This window comes from Salvia hispanica, chromosome 5 (genome assembly GCF_023119035.1).
Source record: "Salvia hispanica cultivar TCC Black 2014 chromosome 5, UniMelb_Shisp_WGS_1.0, whole genome shotgun sequence".
Lineage (NCBI taxonomy): Eukaryota > Viridiplantae > Streptophyta > Magnoliopsida > Lamiales > Lamiaceae > Salvia > Salvia hispanica.
The window spans coordinates 1,924,483-1,946,753 of NC_062969.1; the positions used below are offsets into that span (position 1 = coordinate 1,924,483).

The following is a 22,271-nucleotide window of genomic DNA, read 5'->3' on the forward strand; positions in this document are numbered from 1 at the left end:
ATAATAAATTCAAACGTATAGAAACAAACTAAAACAAAAGGATATTATAGAACAAAATCACGTTCTATCCACTTTGCAATGTCCCTATTTTCCTACTATTCTATCCTATAAATACCATGCAACAAATAGAGCCATCATCCATGCATCTTCATTTAAATTCATTTCTCTTAGCTTCATCTTCCTCCATTTCCAAATTAGTCAATGGGTTGTTCAAGATTTATAATCTTTTACTTCTTCTTCTTATTCCTCTTTTTTACTTCATACGGGGCGGTTGTGACTCGAGCCAAGCTCAATAGCGAACATTTTGGGCGGAAAATGGGGTTCACCGCTGCTGAGTTCAAGCATTACTACCGAAAGAGATCACTTGGCACGGTTCATGAAGATAGAGCCGTCCCTGGCGGCCCCGATCCTCATCATCACTACTCTTTATCGCCTATGAGTTATACACCGGATCCTTTATTATGAATAGTGTTTGTTTTATGAGTCGATATTGACTATCATGTGATACACTTGTACAAAAATTGGACTTGGTTAATGTGTGCCTTTAGTTGTTAAGTTGTTTAAATAGATATGGTAGAGGGTATTGTGTTTTATGGTATTTTTCATGAATAATTTTAGGAAAATGTTCGAATGAAAGCCACGCTTTCGTGAAGTTTATATTTATAGATTCTATAATTGCTTGATAAATTCACTTGTGTATGAGCTTTTTAATTTGTTGTGGTGGATGAAAATGGAATACCATCTATGACATATATATATACAGAAATAAAAGCACAGCATGATACTTTGATTTGGTAAATGCAATAGATTAGATTGATGTGAATCATGTGATTAGAGGATGGTTAACTAATTGATAAAGGTAAACACAGGGGTCCACTATGGTCAATAAGTGAAATCCCGTCAAAAATCAAAGCAAATATCAGCACTTGAATCTTTAGATTGGATAATTGTGATAATAATAATATCCGAGCTACATTATTACACTACAAGCGTATATTATTAGCCGAACTACATTATTAGACTACACAATCTACACATTAGACTAAAACACGTTACATTATTAGACTACACAATCTACATTATTATATGACATGTGACATTAATCTTACAGTTACATCACAAGATCCAATAACTGAGATTTGCTTTGATTTTGACAGAATTTCATTTATTGATTTGATCACAACGTACTTTAAACAAATCTGATAAATCGTATTGTACCGCAATTTTAAACAACTTTTATTAACAATAATAACGTTCCTTATTAAGTGGCTCTTATTGTATTTTATAAGAAATTAATTTATTTACATTTATCAGTACTCTTAGTAACTAACCTAATTTCAAATGATAAACAATGACAGAATTAGATAATCAGAATGTGAGCAAAGTTTTCTATAATAAGTGAAATCATTCAAACTAGATTAAATTAAATTATTTGATCAATAAAATCTTAAAATCCAAAAATGGAATCTAATTCACCAAAAGGCAAATATTCTTCTAGTCAACGCAATGACACAACTCTAATTCCTGACCCCGAATCTGCGGAATCCCCACGCGCCACCACCGAGCGTGGGACCATCTTATCCCGGGTGGTCAAGGCTCTATTCAATAAACAACCCAGTATCAATCCCAGCCGTCCATCTTCAATTCCCAACTAAAACAATGCAATCGGAGCCGTTGAAAGGCCCGTGATCTCCACGCTCTATCCATCCGCGTGGGCTTCCGATCACTCGCTCACCTCCCTTCTTTCTGCAGAGATAAGGGAAAATCTATGTAGAGTAAAGGCAGACCTGCAAAGAGGGGAAAAAAATCTTCGAAAAGGTATGTTCGAAACCCTAATTAACTTACGTTTGTATACGGCGGTGGCTAATTGTAGCAGAATCGGAAGAAATTGTGTGTTAATTGAACAATCCGAGCTGATTTAGTGTGTTTCTCAGTTTCTCCATGATTATGTGGATTGGCTAGGGTTTGATTTCGCGTTGAAATTTCGAGAAATTGAGCTGGTGTGTGATCTGTGTGTGTCTCTGCGATCAATTGGTTGAGCTTTGGTGCAATGTTGGGGGGTGGGAATGAGGGATCTGAGGAGGATAAGTTGAGGGAGCGTAAGGTTTACAGTAGGAGGCCGTCGTTCAAGGGGCTTGAAAACAGTCACAGCAGTACTAATTTGTTGATGGATCAGCAGCTGAAATCTCAGGATATGGTTTCGGATGGGTTGAATTCTGTGAAAAGGATGCATAATTCTGGTGGTGATGTGGGAGGGCCTCTGAGGCAGGATAAGGTAAGGATAAGTCTGTCGAAGAAGTCGAAACGTGATGCTTTGGAGCTGAGGAGGAAGCTGGAGAGCGAGAGGGATATGGTGCGGAGCTTGATAGGGAGGATTGAGTCGAATGAGGGGATGGAGAATGGAGGGAAAGGGTTTGATGGTAGAGATGGGGATAAGGTGGGGACGCCTCGGATGGTGAAGCCGTTGAATCCGTTGAGTGTGTTGGTGAATGAGAATAGCAAGCCGGGGAATGATGTTGTGGAGAAGGAGAAAAGGACTCCAAAGGCGAATAAATTGTATAGAAATGCGGATTTTTTGCTTGCAAAGGACAAGATTCCGCTAGGTGAAAGTAACAAGAAGTTGAAGTCGAACGGGAAGAAGGGTGGAGGAGGTGGAGGAAGTGGGGTGGGGATGGAGAATTTCCCCAGTCATATTTTGAAGAGCTGTAATGCGCTCTTAGAAAGGTTGATGAAGCACAAGCATGGTTGGGTGTTTAACAAGCCAGTTGATGCAGTTGCTCTTGGTTTGCATGACTATTTTGAAATTATTCGAAACCCTATGGACCTCGGTACTGTGAAAGGCAGGTTAAATCAGAACTGGTACAAGTCCCCGATGGAGTTTGCTGAGGATGTCGTGCGTACGTTTCAAAATGCTATGACATATAACCCAAAGGGGCAAGATGTTTATGTGATGGCCGAACAGCTGTGCAAAATATTTGAGGATAAATGGGCTCTCATAGAGGCTGAGTATAAACGTGGGATGAAGCTAGCTGCCGATTATGATGTGGGGCCACCAACGCCTACATCTCGGAAGGCTTCTCAGAAGTCTAGGGAACGGCCTGATACGAAAAGACCTTTAGATAGACCTGCAATGGGCTCAAGTGATCCAAAAAGAAAGAAACCAAGTAGTGCACAGTCGGGAAAGGTTCATGCACCAAAGAAGCCAAAGGCAAAGGATGCGAATAAAAGGGAGATGACATATGATGAAAAACAAAAACTTAGCGTAAACTTGCAGGAGTTGCCTTCTGAGAAGCTTGAAAATGTTGTTCAGATCATTAAGAAGAGGAATCCGTCTGTTTCTCAGGAAGATGATGAGATTGAGGTTGACATCGACAGTGTTGATACGGAAACCCTTTGGGAGCTTGATAGGTTCATAACAAATTATAAGAAGAATTTGAGCAAGAACAAAAGAAAGGCAGAAATTGTCAGCAATTTAATTGCTAGTCAAGAGCAGAACCCCAATGAGAAGGTAATTTAATATCTCGGTTATTTTTAGCTTAATTTAATATCTCGGTTATTTTTAGCTTAGGCCTTAGAACCTTAGAACCTTAGGCCTTAGGCCTTAGGTTATTTTTAGCTTAGGCCTTAGAACCTCAGATTTTGATTAATGCATTGCGACTTGGTGTTTTTCTTGGCAGGTTGCTACCTCTGTTGTAACGGAAATCCCACAAGCAAGTAAAACAGGTAAAGGTTTCATTGAGTAAAATAGAAGTTTTGAACGCTTCAAAATTATTTATACCTGAATTCAATTGTCTACTCCTAATCTTCAGCGGATGAAGAGAAAAACGCCTCACCTCCAGTTGAAGTAGAAGAGCCAGAGGTGGAGCGTAGTGATAAGAATCAAGGAGCCAGCCAAAAAAGCTCTAGCTCTGACTCGGGATCTTCTTCAAGTGGTAGTAATTGACAGTTATCTTTTGTTGTTTCGTATACAGCTCATTTCCCTGTTGTAATGCATTATGCATTTAATGCATATTTCTTGGATAGATTCCTCAAACACGTTCTCTTATTAAGATTATATTTTTATAGATTCAGACGGAGAAAGTTCTTCAGCAGATGGCTCTGATGGCGAAAACTCACCTAAGAATTGAGTCCTTGAGGTACTACAATGTTCCATTATAAGCGTTCAACATTCTTGCCTTTGCGGATTGTGGTTTGCCCTATAAGATAGCAACCCTTTTCTTTGATGCCTTCTTATCTGTGTACTCACATCTATTTATTCAGATAAAACATGAATAAATATAATTTTTAGAAGATTGGGATCTTTGTATGATTCAAAATGAAGGGCTCTTGGGTGGAAAGTATTTATATGCTTGTAAAACATTCCTAAAACAAACAAATATCTTTTACATGTGAGCATAGGTAGAAAATCTTGCAGGCTTTATTATCACACACCCCTCTTCGGCAAAGTTCTTTTTAACAGATGTATAAAATTTTTGCTGATCTTGCACATTAAATGATATGCCATTTCAAGCACGATTTACACGCATTTTCTGTAGTCCGTAGCCTGTTATTTACTGTATTTTATAGGAATCTAGAAGCAAATATGAATACCTAGTATAGAATAATAGTATGTCTTAATGGAAGTGTTAGCATTCCCTCCACATGTCATCTTGACTTTTATTCGCATATTAAACTGGTTCACACCTTGTTTGGAGATCCAAAAATTTGCATTTCCTAAGTAGTTCTATATATTTACAAAATCAGCATTACAGTTTCTTTATCTTTTGAAGATTAGATGGCTGTAGATGATAAAGTAACACGTTGGCCGATTCTAGAAGTTTCTAAGAGAATTGAGCTGGCTGGATGTATGGCGGAATGCATATGAATACAAAATCATAAATGACCTCTAAAATTGAAATAAATTGTTTATAATGTTTAAATGAATTTCAACAAAAGATTAGGGCAGTAGAGATAAGAAGGTTTAAATGGATGTGCCATCAAGCTATATTGGTTAGAATTGGTAATCATGATTGTTATTGTCTTTACCTTTTCTGTGTAGAATAAAAAGTACCCTCATAGAATTAGTTACGAATGCGACATGAAGTAGCAATCCCTGATTATATAGATGCATATTGTGGTGCCAGCTAAAATAGTCTTTAGTCGAACAATTAAGAATAGAGAAATATCAGTAAATGCATTTCAAATGTCTCCTTGACAGATTCATTTGGCTCATTAACATTTTCTTTTTCTTACTCGGGAGGCAAGACTAGAAGTATCTTGGTTTTCTGAATTAGTTTATTCTCAACCTAGATTTGCTTACTGGTCACAAGGTGTTTGATGGATTTTGCCACGTCTATTTGCAGATATTGGTGAATCTCGTGCTGACATTAAGGCTAGTAGTGTACTTGAATGATAGATGCACCCGTTGACTGTTCATTTGTGGATCCACAAGGAATTCTTGGTCATTTGCTCAATTTGTAAATACCTGTAGTGGGTGATAACTGTAGATTTGTCTAAGTAGATGTGTGTGGTAATCATCTTCGTCTCGTAGAGGTACGTTGCTGACAGGTAGCTGTTTGTATGATATGAACTCTTGATCTGTAATTACATGAAAGCACCACCGTCCTCTAGTGTAAGTTGTGTACGAACCAGACGTTGTTCGTGTACGTTATTTGCAGATGTCTGTGATAAGTTCCAATGGTGCCGGTTAGTTTCTCTTGCCCGAATCTTCTTCGTATCTATGTCATGTCTAGTAGTTTTTGGATCCTCTATTTCTTGTGTTTTTGCCAAGAGACGCAAACCTATGTTTTGTTTATCAGCTGAGTTGTGGTTCGTCGTCCTCTATTCAGGAACTAGTCATAAAAACAGAGTGATAAATTTGTAACCTTTCATTTCACCAGTTGAGGCAAAACAAGGAACTAGTTTACATTCAAACTACCACCACCATTCTTATTAAATTACTTTCACATCAAATCTATGCTATAAAATTAGAAAGAAAGAAAATGAATTTCCTCTCCTCTATCAACAAAATACAAAACCAATGAAATAAAATTACTCTCACGACACTAAAACACGATACGAAAACATCGGCCACAGCCCTCAGCCAATGAGGGCCGTGTAGAGGAGCTGGTTCCATGTGTCGGGGAGGCCGGGGAGACACCAATGGCTGCAGTCCAAGCCATTGTGGAGGCTATACACATTGGGGTGTGCATCTTTTCTATATTGAGAGAGAAGTGTGATATCAAGCAAATAAACAGGTTTCTTGATTCTGCTCAATACTTTGTTCACTACAACTGCAGCTGGTGGTGTATTTGCTGGATACTTCAATTGAAAGTATGGTTGTGTCTCACTTTTACATGATTTTGTTGGCTCATTCCAATCTTTTCCCCTGTGATATTTTTGGTCAAAGATTAGATTTCGATCAGTCGTGAATACATTAAAAGATGTTACACAATTCTAAAATATGCTCATTTTATCCCGACTGATGTTTTAAACGGGCTTGTGGTTCAATCTATCGGATCAGTTTAACCACTAGTCGGGTCAAAATACGATACTTAGAGGACAAAAACCAATCAAGTGGCTGGTTCAAACTAGTTGGTTTTCCGGTTCAAGATTAATCAATTTTTTCATTGGATTTTCTTGTATGAATTGAACCGGAAAATATATCGATTTATAGTCAAACCTGTCAGTATGTCTCTATTTTTAAAATATGTCATTTCATTGTAATACTGTGACTTATATTCCACTACCAATTTTTATACATGTACTTATTAATTCATAAGTGAGACCGAGTGAATAATAAATTAGAGTGAAAAAATAAGAAAGTTCTTACTCATAATGTGTGGGAGAAATTCCTTGAAAAAAGACTTTGGTTTTGGAAGGATCTATGTTTCGATTGATCCATCTTGCCCAAGTAGTCAACCCTTTGTAGTATGCTATCAGCCGATTCGTATCCTTGTATAATTTCCCTCCTTCCTCTATGTAATCCCATCTATATAATCATACAAATCAAATCAAATCAAATTAAATTAAATTAATTGAAACATAGTTTTTTATATGATGGTACAATTATGAAAAAAATTTAAATTAAATTAATTGAAACATAGTTTTTTATATGATGGTGCAATTATGAAAAAACAAAATTTTGTTTAAACCTTACGAAGCGAATCAGAATTTGATTAAATTTCATAAATTAAGTAATTATTAGTACTATCTTTAAATCGAATCAAAAAAAATTCACAAGCAATAAAGAGAGAACGTACGGCTGAGAACTTCCGGTGTGGGTCCACCAATGCCACGTGTTGAAGATCAGAACGTCCATTCCTAGCCATGCGTCGCCGCTGCGGATCGAGTCAAGCTTCAAGACCCGACCCACGTTTTGGGTCTCCATGTCAACTAGGTATTGGGTGCGGTACAATAGCAATTTTACCCCATAATCCTGAATATGTTTCCCATGCAATATTATTTTAAAAACCATTTTTCTATATTTCCAAAATAAATAAATAAATAATTGATGTGGCAATTTGAAAATTCATCATAATTGGCAAGAATAAAGAATAACGATAAAAGTACATAAATTGTTCGTATATAATGCGTATAGATTTTAAATGGAACCTAATTTATTTTATTTTAATCAATTATATTATTTATTTATTTAACTTATTATTTTTTATTAAATTGTCTTTATTGTACTTTTTTTAAATAACAATAAAAATATTTGATTGTAATAATTTCATACATGATTTTCAGTTAATTTGTAAATAATTATGCACATATTCAATGAACCGATTTGTTTATAAAGTACTTAAAAATTCAAATATATGACACATAATTTATGTACATTTATCACTATTATTTGCTTAAAGTTGATTTTACTAAAAGTCGTTAAGAAAAATAATTTGGGCAATTGATATCCAACTCTTCTAAAGGACAATTTGATAGGACAAAATATGTGGTTCAAATTATATTCATTAAACTAACCTTTATCGTACAAGTACTATTTAATTGCACATAAGATAAAATTAAGTAGAAACGAAAAGAAATTTGAATAAAAAAGTCTACACATGGACCACGCTATACGCTGGAGCTGGACCACTAATTTTGGGCTTAATTGAATTTTAGATATGAACTAATAAGATGATTAATGAATAGTTAGTGTTAGTATATCTATAGCTTAATAGAGTCTAATTATTAATTGATGAGTTAAAAAAATAACACTCTAATAAACTCCTAAGCACTTACGTGGGAAGGATAAGGGATTACTAAACTTGCATCAGCTAATGGATGGCGGATCCAGAAAATAGAACTCGTGGGATCGAATACAGTGAAAAGGTCGTTACTAGACTTCGGAACTTAGTTACTTAGAGGCTTTGACAACCCTTCAAAGGCACTATTGATGTATCGTAGAATCGGCATCAACTCTGAAGCTCGAATTAGCTAGAGTGACCTCTCTTATTACCACACCTAAATCCGCCATAGCCCATCCTAGTTTTTGTTTTGTTCAATATGAGTCCTTTTACTTATGTCTAGGAACATTGGTGATTCCAATATTGTCAAGTTGCCCCCATGTGTGGTGGAACTATGTTGACACTTGACAATAATAAAAGATTTAATTAAGAACTACTCCCTCCGTCCACGAAAAATAGACTACTTTCATTTTCTGCACTCGTTTTGGAAAAATGATAATAAATACTTAAAGTGGAGAGAAAGTAAAGTACGATAGAAAAATAGACTACTTTCATTTTCTGCACTCGTTTTGAGCTTGTCTACATTATTTTCTATCGTACTTTACTTTCTCTCCACTTTAAGTATTTATTATCATTTTTTCAAAACGAGTGCAAAAAATGAAAGTGGTCTATTTTTTGTGGACGGAGGGAGTAGTATGTAATTTCAACTTATGTCGTCAAAATTTCTATTTCAAGCTTCCGAATTAATGATTGATAGTTGATAGTTAGGCTTGGACCTCAATTAGCTATAATCTTAAAAATATTATTTCTATAAATAATAGTGAAAAAAATATCGGGTCTAACTCAAACATAAAGCTTCGATTTTAGAAAACGACTATAGTGTGTAATACAATACTACTAGTATATTATTTCAATAGTAACATTATATCCCTACAAAAATATTGCACAACCTCTACAAATTGCTAATCAAAGTGAAATTACATGTTAATGAATAAAATAAAGACCCCCTCCACCAATACTATAGAACTCTTATCAAATTTTATTTTCAAAAGGGAATATATTTGAATTTTAAACTAACCATATTCAGAATCTCTTATATTTTTTAGTCATAAATGAAGGGTTGTATTCGAATAAACAGAAGTAACATCAGCATTAATGTCGACTCAAAAACATCGAAGCAGAAGTTAAAAAATTGAATTTAATTAAATGTACTTACTCAGTCGCAATAATTGTACTCCACTATTTATTGTATTGAAATTGTTACAAAATATTAATGAGGGGGATGACTTTTAGTTTTACGATAAAAATAAGATTTTAGATTTTAATAAATTATTCTAATAGATCAATTAAATAGTATTTTGAGCATTAATTGGATTCATTAAATTTTGTAAAAAGTCTCGTGTAAGGATTCATTTGGTTCTCTCTTACTAATAATCATATTGAACTTTATTTATAAAAAACTAAAAAGATTTGGACAAAGTGGAGTTCGGTAAAATCAATTATTGGCTGTCAATTTTTTCAAAAATAATCATCAGCTCATCACATAAAGTCTTCATTTTGATTTTCAGTTGTTATTCAAATTACGTTATCTTGATTGATACATATACGCGCAATTATGCAAAAATTTCATGATGACACAATTTGGTATATTTGTTGATTTTGACATGAAAAGTCAAACATATATAACCAATCATATTTTAATGCTTTTATGATGGATTTTTAATCTACCCTTTTGTAATATCTTTATATACTGTTTGAACTAAGTAATACTCATCGTCTCAATATAGTAGAGTGTATATGACAAATAGAAACAAATTACATTTGCTTTAGTGTAAAATGACTTCAAATGTAATTTGCCTCTATTTGATCATAAAAGGGGAAGCTGGAATATTGTGTTATTTTTTCAAACATCAAGTTATATATATAATATTCTAAAGTTTGGAATCTTTTTTCTTTTTCCTTTTTCTATTCTAAATCTAAAGTTGGCTACAACAATACTTTGTAAGTACTTTATTATATATTTGTCTTATAGGATAAAACCACATGAATATTTGGATATTATTTGGTGTAGTCTCTATTGGAATATGAAAATGATGATACTCTATTTAGGAAATTGTAAGTCATTCATAGGTATCTAATCCATGTTGGTTTATTTTTGGTAAAATGAAAAACAAGTCCACCTATGTCTATTCAATTTACTCATAGTGATTGATGGTCATAAGATCATGTAAAAAAATGTCATTTTGAATACTCACATATCCACAATTTTGAGTTTTCAAAAACCCGTGCTCAAATACGTGCATACGTGTAAGCGCATGCCCGACCACACCATTGGGCATGGACGCATGGTCTTATACAAGTTCGCCAAAATATTGCGACGAGATTAATAATTTATTTATTTATTACTATTACTTTGTGTTGACTGTTCGCTTCGGTTACTTTTACTTTATTTTTCACGGATAAAAAGTAAAAAAAAAAAAAAAAAAAAAAAAAAAAAAAAAAAAAAAAAAAAAAGGTTGGATAAATAAACCGAAAAAACTGACCAGGAAAGTGAGTTGACTCAGTCCTTGGCGCTCAACGAGTGAAGTCCTCGCGTTGGGAACCCACGCGTGAATCATACAACTCAGCGATTCCCACATGTTCAGACTCAGTGAGTCGCCAACAAACATGATCTTCTTCCCCTTCATCCTCTCCAAAAAATTCAATCCATTAAAGCTGCAAAATTTGTTCCAATTTCAAACCAAAATCAAAATCGCCGCCGATCTCTCAACAATGCCGGCCAAAAATCACGGAATTTCACCTGGCTAAGTTGCATGACGATGGCTGCCACCGGTACTTGAGGTAGCTCCGATCGGGGCGGTTGTATTTGAGGCAGTTGAATTGGTCGTCGATGAAGGGGCATTTGGAGAAGTCGTAGAGCGGGTAGGAGGGGTCGTAGAGCCACTTGCCGCGGAAGATGTTGCAGCCGGCGGCGCCGGCGAGGGCGCGGCGGGTGGTGTTGAGCTCCGCGGCGGCGGGATTTTGGGAGAGAGAGGAGAAGAAGAAAAGGAGTGCTAGTAATAGCATCTCCATTTCTTCAATTGGAGTTTGGAAATTTGAATGAGAAATGGAGGCTACTTATACCGGGGGTAGGGGGGTAGGGGGGATAGGGGGTGGGTGGGGGTGGGGTCAAAATCGTTAGTTAACCGCCGATCACAGTTCCAAAATTTCTGAATCGGAACCGAACTGGTAGAGTTGGTATGATTACTATTTACTCCAATTTAGCTGATGAGGAATCGTAATTTAGTTGGTAAGACGTTTTCACTTTTATCCAATAGTTTAAGATCCAGTCATCATGTGGATAGTTGGTATGATTACTATTTACTCCAACTTAGCTGATGAGGAATCGTAATTTAGTTGGTAAGACGTTTTCACTTTTATCTAATAGTTTGAGATTCGTCATCACGTGGATATTTATAAAGAACAATTATCGATCCTCGTCTAGAAAGAAAAATCCGGTTAATTTCGTGAGAGATGGTTCTGGTTCTGGATGTTATAGGAAGTTATGGATCAAAAACGAAAACAACAGATCTTGTTCCGGATTGATGAGAGGATTCCGATTTAACCATACATTATGTTAAAATAATTTATCCTCTCTTTAAGACTTATCACTTTAATTAATACATTATCTCTAAAGTTGTTTTAGGCCGAAAAAGAAAAAATTGTAAGTTTGCAAGTTGATGGCGATGGACCAAACTATAAGAATATAATCCCTATTGTTTAGAGTAGGTCGATTGTCCTAATCAAAATTTTGGTGTGGTCTCACTTGTTTATAGAATTAAAGTGACATGCATAATTCCTATATTATTTTTCACTCAATTTACAATTTTGGCCTTACTTTAAAAATGTTGAGCTTGGCTTAAAATATTAATATAAAATGTTATTATTTAGATGATAATCATAGTCAATTAAAAATATATAGTGTGTGTTGAAGTACAATGTAAGAATCAGATTCATGTAAAGTTGAGATTTTTTGGTAGATAGCCACTTTCATTTTTCTACAATTAGGAAAGGTGCAAGCAATTAAAGGATTCCAAACTTTGTTTTATTTAATGAAAGATCACTTTTTAACAGAAAAAAGTGATGTTATCAACGTCATGTATACGTTTAATCAATTTATTTCTTGGTTAATTAATGGTAGATTGGTAGTAAATAATATATGCTATACGTAAAAGGTATCAAATCAAAATTAAATTAAAAGGAATTGACTCTATAAGTTCTTAGTATTTTTAGTCTTTTTAATTTTTATAATAAATTGGGTTTTTATATATATTAATCAATTTGTATACTTTTATATCAACAGTGCTCACCAGCTAATTTATTATTAATCACTACTATACTAGTAATTTTTTAGAGTATGCCTATAGCTACTATCTCCTAATCACCAGCTAGTTTATAATTATGTATGAATTATCGAGTATTAAAAAGTAGAAAATTGAACTAAATGAAGCCATTAAGATGGCATTTCATGTGATTTGTCAATCGCATACTCAATCTTTTTCTTGCATTTATTAATTTAAATATTTTTCTGACATTATGCTTTTAAGAATGAGCAGATCAAATTAATGCAATATGTTAAATCATTCTGTGTATCTTATGAAATATTTGAAATTGTTGGTACCATTAAAAACTATATATTTAATGGATCGGCACATTGTCAGAAGATTAAATTGAATAATGACAGACAAAAAAATCACATAAAAGTTAATGAATGTCACATGATGATAATGATATTATAATATATAGCGTAAAATAGTAAATTAAAACATAATTCTTTGCTTAAAATTGTTAATTATTTGTATTATTGCAGATTGTCTGCTTGTATTTATGGAACTATTTTCGTCTCATTAATTATATTATATAGTCTTATTTTGGCCGAATTGTGAAATGTCTAGGCTTTTAAAATACTCCTCCCAAATCTCCTATCTTTAAAAATAATTGTAAATATGACTTAGGACATTTTTTTCTGATATCGAAAATTTAGGCCATTTTGTCACAATTAAATAAATTTGTCAAAATTTTGTGATTAAAAAGGCATGAGATAAAATTTATAGCTGTGCAATTTATCTTCATGAGATCAGGATTTTTTTCATGTCTCATATTTATAACTTTAGTCTTTAGAAAAAGTACTTTTTCCTTTGGCTTATTATACAGATAGGGAATACTAGTTTTGCAACTCATCATTCCAAAAATAGGGTACAACAATATTCAACCAATATATCTAAAATAAAAATTGAATCTTCAACAATTAACCTTGAATTTTATTTCAGTCAAATGAAGTCACATTGATAACAAAAGGGATAGGGGGAGAATTAATAAGTCATGAATTGAAACAAAAATCTTCAATTTACTACTATATTTTTTTTTTGAGGAAATTAAAATTACTATTGTTCTTTTGATTTTTCTTATTTTGTCGCTTTTGTTGACTGGGGCTTAGATAACACTGCAAGAATTCAACCACTCCATTTGTGAATCTGATATTTTTGGCCCCAAGATTTCAGGGACCCATTAATTCTCAAATAAAATGTTATACTACAGACTTTTATTTGTTAAATATCCCAGACAAACGACTTTTAAATATATAATTTATTGATTAATCATCATGAAGGTCTTAATCTTCTACATATTAATTCTCCAAATTTTATATTCCTACGTCTCCATCAATATTTCTAAATTTTCAAACTGTCATCGTCAGAAATGATTGTCAAATTACTTGTATTTTTTATATATAAAGGTAAAATAGCAAGAAGCACTCTCTAAAATTAGTTCTTTTATTTTAAAAATCAATATAAAATCTAATTAGGTAGCATTTCATTAATATTTCACATACTATTATGTAGTATATTAATAGACCTAAGACTCAATAAGAAAATAAAATGCTCCTAAGCTAGAATTTCTACAAGAAATTAACATTAACTATCACAAGAAATTAATTTATGTGGAAATTTATCAAAAACCTGAAATATGTGAATGGAAAGATGATAGAGAAACAATATGAGTGCAGCCTTGAATTCGAAGCATTGGAAATGGCCGACATCATGTGATGGATGTAGCCATGTTTCCATGTGCTATTAACATGCATGCATGGATTAATTTTAATTATAATCAAGCTTGATTTGTTAACTGCAGATTATCAAACTATTGCAATTAAACTACCAGTTTACCACCAATTAATTAATAAATTATGTATGTGATGTCATTTATTATGTAGTGCAGGTAATATCAATGTCAATAAAGTTTAGTGGTGACTAGTGGGGGGTAGACATTCATAATAGGTTAGGGTTCGAAATTCACTATTAGTTATATAAGTGTAAATAATTTGTTCTTAATTAGACATTCGTAATAGGTTTAGGTTCGAATTTCACTATTACTTATATAAGTATGCATGAAAACTTTAACATAATAAAAGGTATGCATATTTGTACTCTACCTCACCACTTCCGGATGATTTGAGATTTTTTTATTACCAAAAAAATTATACTTTATTCTTTTTTTTTTTTAAATAACAATAAAATAAAATATGGAACTATGTACCTAACGTCTGGCAAAAGTTATCACATGATTATCATTCAATACTATGCACTATTGGTAAATTACCGTGTTGTTGTTTGCTCTTGACTTTTAAATTGATTCGTTTACTATAGAAAATTGTTTGCTCGTCTTATTTGGTTTGAGTACTATATATACGTCAAAAGAATTTTATAAGTTCTTTTTATTTTTCATTCTTATTCTTAGTACCCTTAGTTATTACTCCCTCTGTTCGCCATTAGGAGTCTCATTTCTTGATGGCATGAGTTTTAAGAAATGTTAAGAAAATCTTAAAATACAAAAAATCTTCACCCAAACTTGCATTGCGTAACCATTATTGCTTTCTCCCCCATAAATTAAAGCGACTTGTTTGGACTTTTCTTTTGAGAAAACTAAAATGGTCCACCCTCTATTAAATACTAGTAAAATTTAAGTATTAATACCCTAATTTTATATTTGTCGATGGAATAAACATTCGAATGAATTGATTTCACAAGTAATGCCCACTTGCCAAACGGGGCATATATAGAGATTTTGTAGCATGATTTATATCAAGAGTGAAGTTAAATATAGTTATATTTCAAAATATAGATTAGTATTTTTTAAAATTTAAGAGTTTTAATTATTATAGACTAGAATAATTGAATAGCAGTATTAATTTGTACATTGATTAAATTTTAATGATTGATATATATTTACTATAAATAAGTTTATAGTCAACATAATGCGACTATATAGATTTATTTCATTCATCTATGAACACTAGAAGCCATAATTATTGTATACATTTATCATTATTTCACTTTTTTGACAGAATCCTAATAATATTTTCTTTTTCTTTTTCTGAATTACGGAACCCTAATTGATATTCTTGATTAGCACTTTATGCTTCATGCAGAAAACGACTTCTTTATAGTTAATTGTACTCTATTGATATTTCGTGATTTGCATTTTCTATTCTTCGTCATTCATTCATTGCTACTTGCTGGTAACGCCCACGGCCTGTCACACGTACTGCATCTCTCTTTTAATACCATCGGCGACCTTCTTTGTTATACTCGACTCCATAAGTTCTAGGAATATTTTCTTTCCACTCTATTATTTGATGAATCAGTTAGGTGAGAATCTAATAATATGACATAAATTAACCATCATATTCACATTACAAGTGCACTTCATCCCATCAATTTCAGAATTCCTTTTGGATTTTCGAACACTCATAATATTTTTCGATTATTTCAGCATGATTACAACCAATTTCTACTTCTAAAGCAACAAAAGGCTAATTTCAATCATCAATATGGCACAAGTTGTTACGTTTATGGGGTAATAATGAAGTGATAAAGAAATTTTAATTGGACTGCATGCACCTATATATAAAATTAATTATTTCCACCAAAAGAAAAAATGACCCATTGGCTCCTTTGCAAAGTTGTTACGAAGGTCACTTCTACAACAAGCATGATTAATAAAATCTCACAACTTACACTACAATAATTATTTGGCAGCATCTTTTTGTCCTGCCCAAAATAGCATTAATTATAATATAAGCTTGTAAAAAATTCAAATTGGCCACATTTACCTAACTTAAAATAATAAAAGGAACTCAACTACTTGAAGCAAACTCAATCATGGGTTACTCTATTTCTATGGATAAAAAATGGAGTATTCAATTATGGATTAGATTAGCTTAAAATTACTCGATTGGTAGCAAACTTTTAAAGATTAAAGATTAATTTAAACTTCAACCACCTTCACTTTTTGCTAATGAGGTAATGGTTCAATTATAACATTTAAAACAAACCATATTATTGAAGGCAAAACAAAGAAGTAGAAGTGGGAAATAAGTTCATTATTTCTAGGAATATTCTCTCACTTTTTTGTGCCTAAAATTATGGCATGATCCATTGCTGTGATTACTGCAAGCTAGTCAGTCTCTATAGATTTGCATAACCTGAAAATCATGAAGCCTATTCACTAAGCAACTAAATGATGGCTTTTAAATTTGGAATGTCCCACTTGTTTTGTTCTATATTACATTAATTAAAGTGGCTCTCATATTTTTTATGACACTATGTTTGTCACTAATTATGTGAAGGGGACCAGCCGCCTCTGAACTTTAGCAACGTCCGGAGCTCATCACCGATGACATCATTGCTTAGGGCATTAGACGGTATGCGAAATTCGCCCAATCCGTGTGCGCACAAACACGCACAACGTGTCATACACCATTGTATCACACGCACGATTTGTTACACAGTTGTGCGTGCATCTTTTTGGATGTGTCATACACCATTGTATCACACGCGCAACTCGTTACATAGTTGTGCACGCACTAGTTCCGTACGACAATTGGGGTTTTGGGTCTTTTTATTTATTTTCTATACTATCTATGTTCATGATAAATAATCTTGATAGTAAAAGAAAAGTTTCGATGAAGAAATGATATAGTAAGAGAGGTTAGAGAAATATGTTGGAATCAAATTAATGATTCACATAAATCACATATGTCGAATACGATTGATTAACATAAGCAGAAGCGTACATGGATTCGGATTCATGATGTTGTTGATGATTCTGAAGTATGGAAATTAGTCTTCCAAGTGACAACACTCTCTCACAAATTCTCTGTAATCTGTAGAGTCTTGATATTACGTCTGATCAATAGGAATGAGAATCTATTGACCATAACCATATATTTAGAGAATAAGTCTCTAACTTTATTATAACTTTAATTTCACTCGTAACAAAATTAAAGTTATCCAAAGTAGCATCTGCACAATAGTCCTCATACTTTCATAGATAATCGTTTGACCTTATAAATTATATAACCTTAGTAGATCACGTAATCAGGTCAATCAATAAATAGCCATAAATATTATACAATCTTTAGACTATTATGTTGGACCATATTAAAATGTTCCAACAAAATATGGTTAAAATATTGATAAATGAGACTCATCTTAATAGAGAGAAATTCTTACTATAAATAGATAGACTAATTTCAATGGACATGCCGAATTGAAAAAAAAAACATGACTATTTTTGTAGACGTACATTTGGAAACATAGTTGATTAGTTGACATTTTAAATTAAAAATATTTTATTAGGATAATAAATTATAATTATTCTTATCTACTATTCCCTCGTATAAGTTGTAAATAAAATGATGTTTATGGCCATGGGTAATGTGTTGTTTAACTATTTCAAAATTAGAAAGTTCATTGAGTACTTTTCAAGGTTTACTAATAATGAAATCGTTCAATACTTTTCTTAAAAACATAAGAGTAAAATAAATAAATAAAAAATTGAAATGATGAGTACATAACTTTAAATTATTGAATCAAAATATATTTTCACATGCATCTGAAAAAAATTGATTTACTTTACTAACTTTTTGTAAGTTTGATATAAAGATAGTAAAATTTAAAACTAAATAATAAAATCTACTCATTTTGGGTAAAACCTATGAAGCTCGGGTTAATTTCGGATCAGCCCTATTGGGTAGCAGGATAGGGTCATTCGGGTTTGAATTTTTTCGGATTATAAAATTGCAACTCTAACCCTCTCGAGTCGTATGATGTTCTGGCCAACACTCTCTAGTCTCTAGTCACTCTATCAAAAACTAAGTACACAGACAGTGGTGGTTAGTAAGAGAAGCTAAAAGCAATATATAAACTGCACCAGTTTGATAAAGACAAACGAATATTCACAACACAAAAAGACTTCCACACCGCAAAGATCGTGCTCTCTGAGGATTAGCTGGACGAAGCTCCGATAACCAAGTTAAACGTAAAGAACAAGGATTGGTATTATTCAAGTACAAGCAAACCTCTCTTAGCATCCCCACTACCTGGCTGCTTGAAAATCCCCAAAATCATCATCCGGTGCATTGTGTTGTTCTTTCTTCTTGGTGGCTTTTGCTTCTCCTTCTTGATGTTCTCTCACTCCAGATGATTTCTCGTTCTCAAGAGTTTTTCCAGGGCTAACTCTCGGGGTAATGCCTAACGGAGACTTCTCCGAAGTATCAACGGGTGAGACGGGTGGGGTAGGAGGAGGGAGCAATTTGATACTTACTGCACCTTCTTTGTTTTTACCCTTATCGTCCAAAATGAGATTACTCAATTTCTGCTCGAAAAACTTGGATCTTTTGCTGCCACCTTCTTTCTGTTTCGTAGAAAAAGAGAAACGGGATAAGATGAGCATATGCAATTGTTATAGAGTGATAAGATGGATCATGAGATCTTACTTTCTTGAGCTGAAGCACTAAAGTCTCCCCATCCTTCAAACTATAATCTACTGAAGAATGCTGGTATTGGTGCTCCATCTCTTCTGCAGTTTTCTTCTTATTCAGATACCTATAGATTGAATAAAATAATTCAATAGAGTCTCGGCAGCAGAGAGTTTTAAGGCCATTTACTTTAGACAACAGCAACGCAGGGCCAAACCGCTCTTAAGTCTTAAAACATGGTTACTAAAGGGAAGGCAAATTAAAAGGAGATGAAGTACTTCATATGGTCATGAAGAGCAGCTTGGAAGTCATATGCTTCTGATCTTTCTCGAAATCCTATACCAATGAAAGCATGGCGAAGGCGCCCATCTGCATGAATCGTAATGAAATGGTATCAGTTCTGTTTATGTACACATGAAATAAATAGATAAAAATTAGTTTATGTTACACATTGAAAATCAACAATGCTGTGCAGTCTGCAAATGATAGTCACAACTTAAGAAGGAAGAAAGAACCCAAATTGTCAATGATTAAGGAAACATACTGATGAAGCGAGTCAACCACTCTTAAAGAGTCAGAGCAATATGATTTTGCAATTCTTCTAGCCCTATATGTGCCTTTGTAAGTTGGAAATGTTAAAACCTGCTATATGTTCATTTGGAAATTGTAGGTAATTTGCATCAACCCTGATATATGGTGGACCTTTCAGTAGACTAACCAGATTAGCACTTAAATGGCGAGTGAAACAATTCGTATAGGTTGAACTAGCAAAAAAGTTAGGAAACTTCCTCGAGGCAGATGCTATGAGGTAGCAACTTATATATCTGTCGAGCATGTCTAATATTGTCACCTTCAACATGTGTGAAAATGATTAAAAAGGATGAACAGGATATCAGGCATGTAGTCAGGCTATTAATATAGTAAATCACATTAGTAACTTAATCTGACCTTGAATGTATGTTATGTCCCCAGGTGAATAGTGCACAAAGATTCTTGGTCATATATGACCTCAATCCCTACTGCAATGTCTATTATCTATTCCGATGCAGAAACACAGGACCAGACACAATATATTAGTTGGAAAATTCTTAACAGTAGATTGCATAAACAGTGTTCAATTAATCGTACATAAGGTACTAATTAGCCCGTAACTCAGCCCAAATTTTAGTTGGTTTTCTAAAGGTTATATCAACAACCATGGCCATTGAAAAAGAAAAGAAGAAACATAATCACTTATTCAATGAAGATCCAAACTCTGATCATATAAAGAATAACTATAGAAGCTAATATTAGAAGATTGAAGTTCTGTAAACTACCAATATTCTCTTCAATACGAAGAACGAAATATCTGCAAAGGAACCAATAGCAGTCTTATAAGTTGAACCACATTGTTTTAACATTAACAATATCTTTCAAGAGGTGGCTTCAATTGTGACCAATTTCTTTACCTGCTGCTATCAATAACAGCCTCAACAGGATGCAGCTCCCCTTCTCTCAAAAATGCCCGAGCATACAGCTCACCTGTTACATAGACAACAGTGATTAGAAGAGACAGAAACTAGATGAAAATGGATAGTTAATTAACACCGCTACCCAGTAGAAAATCAGGAAAATTCACCTGTTGTCTTGTCATCCAACCGGATAATGCATTCTTCTCCTTTACTAATAACTTTCAAATTACCTTCCCATGTCCATTTATTGACATCCCATTCATCAGCCCTACAAGAAGAAAGAATTCCATTTTTGAATTATTTCATCGATCAAATGAGTGCTGAGCAATTACATTATCATTTCTAATTCATAAGCTGCCTTCTAAATCAAGATTATGGAACTGCTCATCAAGTAGTTTAGGGGGAAACCTGTAAGAAGCTACAGATTTCCGTGGAGGTATCTGCAATATTATAACCGGAACATTAGAATATCCCCAAGAAAAAACAACAATTGGACAACAGAGTTTATGCCAAAGTAACTTAGAAACCAAAATGAAATGCAACATCTTTAAGATTAACTGTTGTTGGAATTCAGAGCAAATTTCAGGAGAATATTATAATCCCCCGAAATAGAAACTGGCGTGATTTTCGTGTGGAATTAACAGCATTGCAAATTTCAAATGCAACATTTGCTAGATAGTTTTGGAGTAGTCCTTCAGCCAAAGCAACTCAACCGTATGTTAATCAACGAGAATGCGCGAGTAGGATATCATTCCTTTTCATCCAGAACATACATTTCCTTATTTCTAACTCTAAATCAACTAATAATTCTTAATTTGATCCACTTTTTTCATTTTGAGCACACATAGCCATAAAAACCATTAGCTGTATTCATTCAACCATCCACAAACAAACTGAATTTCGAAACTAGTTAACACAAAACTAGCTTTTCTCCTTCGTATTGCAGATTAATTGAATTTTCAAGGATCGCTTAACAATGCAACAACTTATTCTCAAAACAACACATTATTTAGCCATAAAAAGAGGTGATTAAACACATACAATAAAGCAAGCAAGATCACACACACAGAATTTCTAGAAAAAAACGAAAAGGAAACCAAATCACCAGACGCATTTGTTAATCGAAACAGATATTGAAAATTACCACGTAAACATAGCATTCCGAGACTTGAAACAGAACCATCTCAACTGCGTCTGTTTCTTCTTCTTCTTCTGTAATCTTGTCTTTCTCCATATGATCCTTTGATCGATCAAAATGCAATCGCAATTGATTATCCAAATGCAGAATATATCCCCAATTGAATCCGATCGTTTTGAAATCCCAATCAAAATTTAACCTAATTGAATTGAATCTTAGAGGAATGTTGCTACAAACAAGCAATCGTCTTCGAATTTTAGTTCCAAAAAAATGTTTGGGGGCAGGATTGGAATTTTGAATATTATGGTTTGCCTTCATAGAATTTTGTAGTCTTTGGAAAATGAAGGGAGTATATTTTTTGTCAATCTTATTTTACTTTTGTATTTTTCTTATAATAATTTTAACACTTTGTTGTATTTAGTATATGGAAATGTTTTTCTTTATCATAATCGAAAGCGAATAAGGATATGAATGTGGTTAAGGGTCTACTGATATCGGTCTATGGATATGAATGTGGTTAAGGGTGTACTGATATTACTATCGGTCTATGAAAACTGAAAAACACAATAAATTCAGTCTTTAGAATTTTGTCGATTTTAAAGGTTTTATTTTGTATGGATGGAAGTGCAAAAATTAGATATGACTTACACCAAATTAGAGTGGATTATTGGTATATGGTTAGCACAAATAGAAACATACGTATATAGAAATATACATAA

The 22,271-nt window shown here is 33.3% G+C and overlaps 3 protein-coding genes across 3 annotated transcripts; 1 reads left to right on the forward strand and 2 right to left on the reverse strand.

Moving 5' to 3' along the window:
* Positions 1 to 1,722: 1,722 nt before the first annotated feature.
* LOC125186898 (transcription factor GTE4) lies at positions 1,723 to 5,697 on the forward strand. Its single transcript, XM_048083385.1, has 6 exons — positions 1,723 to 1,818; positions 1,935 to 3,508; positions 3,678 to 3,723; positions 3,810 to 3,932; positions 4,066 to 4,136; positions 5,343 to 5,697. Exons 2-5 carry the CDS (start codon positions 2,051 to 2,053, stop codon positions 4,125 to 4,127), a joined length of 1,689 nt encoding a protein of 562 aa, XP_047939342.1. The 5' UTR covers positions 1,723 to 1,818; positions 1,935 to 2,050; the 3' UTR covers positions 4,128 to 4,136; positions 5,343 to 5,697.
* Positions 5,698 to 5,849: 152 nt separating this feature from the next.
* Positions 5,850 to 11,248, reverse strand: LOC125186899 (protein trichome birefringence-like 39). The gene is made up of 5 exons (XM_048083386.1): positions 10,966 to 11,248; positions 10,709 to 10,880; positions 7,242 to 7,417; positions 6,812 to 6,970; positions 5,850 to 6,367 (listed from the first exon to the last, which is right to left on the reverse strand). The coding sequence occupies exons 1-5, from the start codon at positions 11,235 to 11,237 to the stop codon at positions 6,079 to 6,081; spliced, it is 1,068 nt and encodes a 355-aa protein (XP_047939343.1). The 5' UTR covers positions 11,238 to 11,248; the 3' UTR covers positions 5,850 to 6,078.
* Positions 11,249 to 18,379: 7,131 nt separating this feature from the next.
* Positions 18,380 to 21,865, reverse strand: LOC125190381 (NECAP-like protein CG9132). The gene is made up of 8 exons (XM_048087674.1): positions 21,559 to 21,865; positions 20,823 to 20,854; positions 20,582 to 20,682; positions 20,412 to 20,484; positions 20,280 to 20,311; positions 19,242 to 19,332; positions 18,982 to 19,090; positions 18,380 to 18,899 (listed from the first exon to the last, which is right to left on the reverse strand). Exons 1-8 carry the CDS (start codon positions 21,646 to 21,648, stop codon positions 18,582 to 18,584), a joined length of 846 nt encoding a protein of 281 aa, XP_047943631.1. The 5' UTR covers positions 21,649 to 21,865; the 3' UTR covers positions 18,380 to 18,581.
* Positions 21,866 to 22,271: the final 406 nt, after the last annotated feature.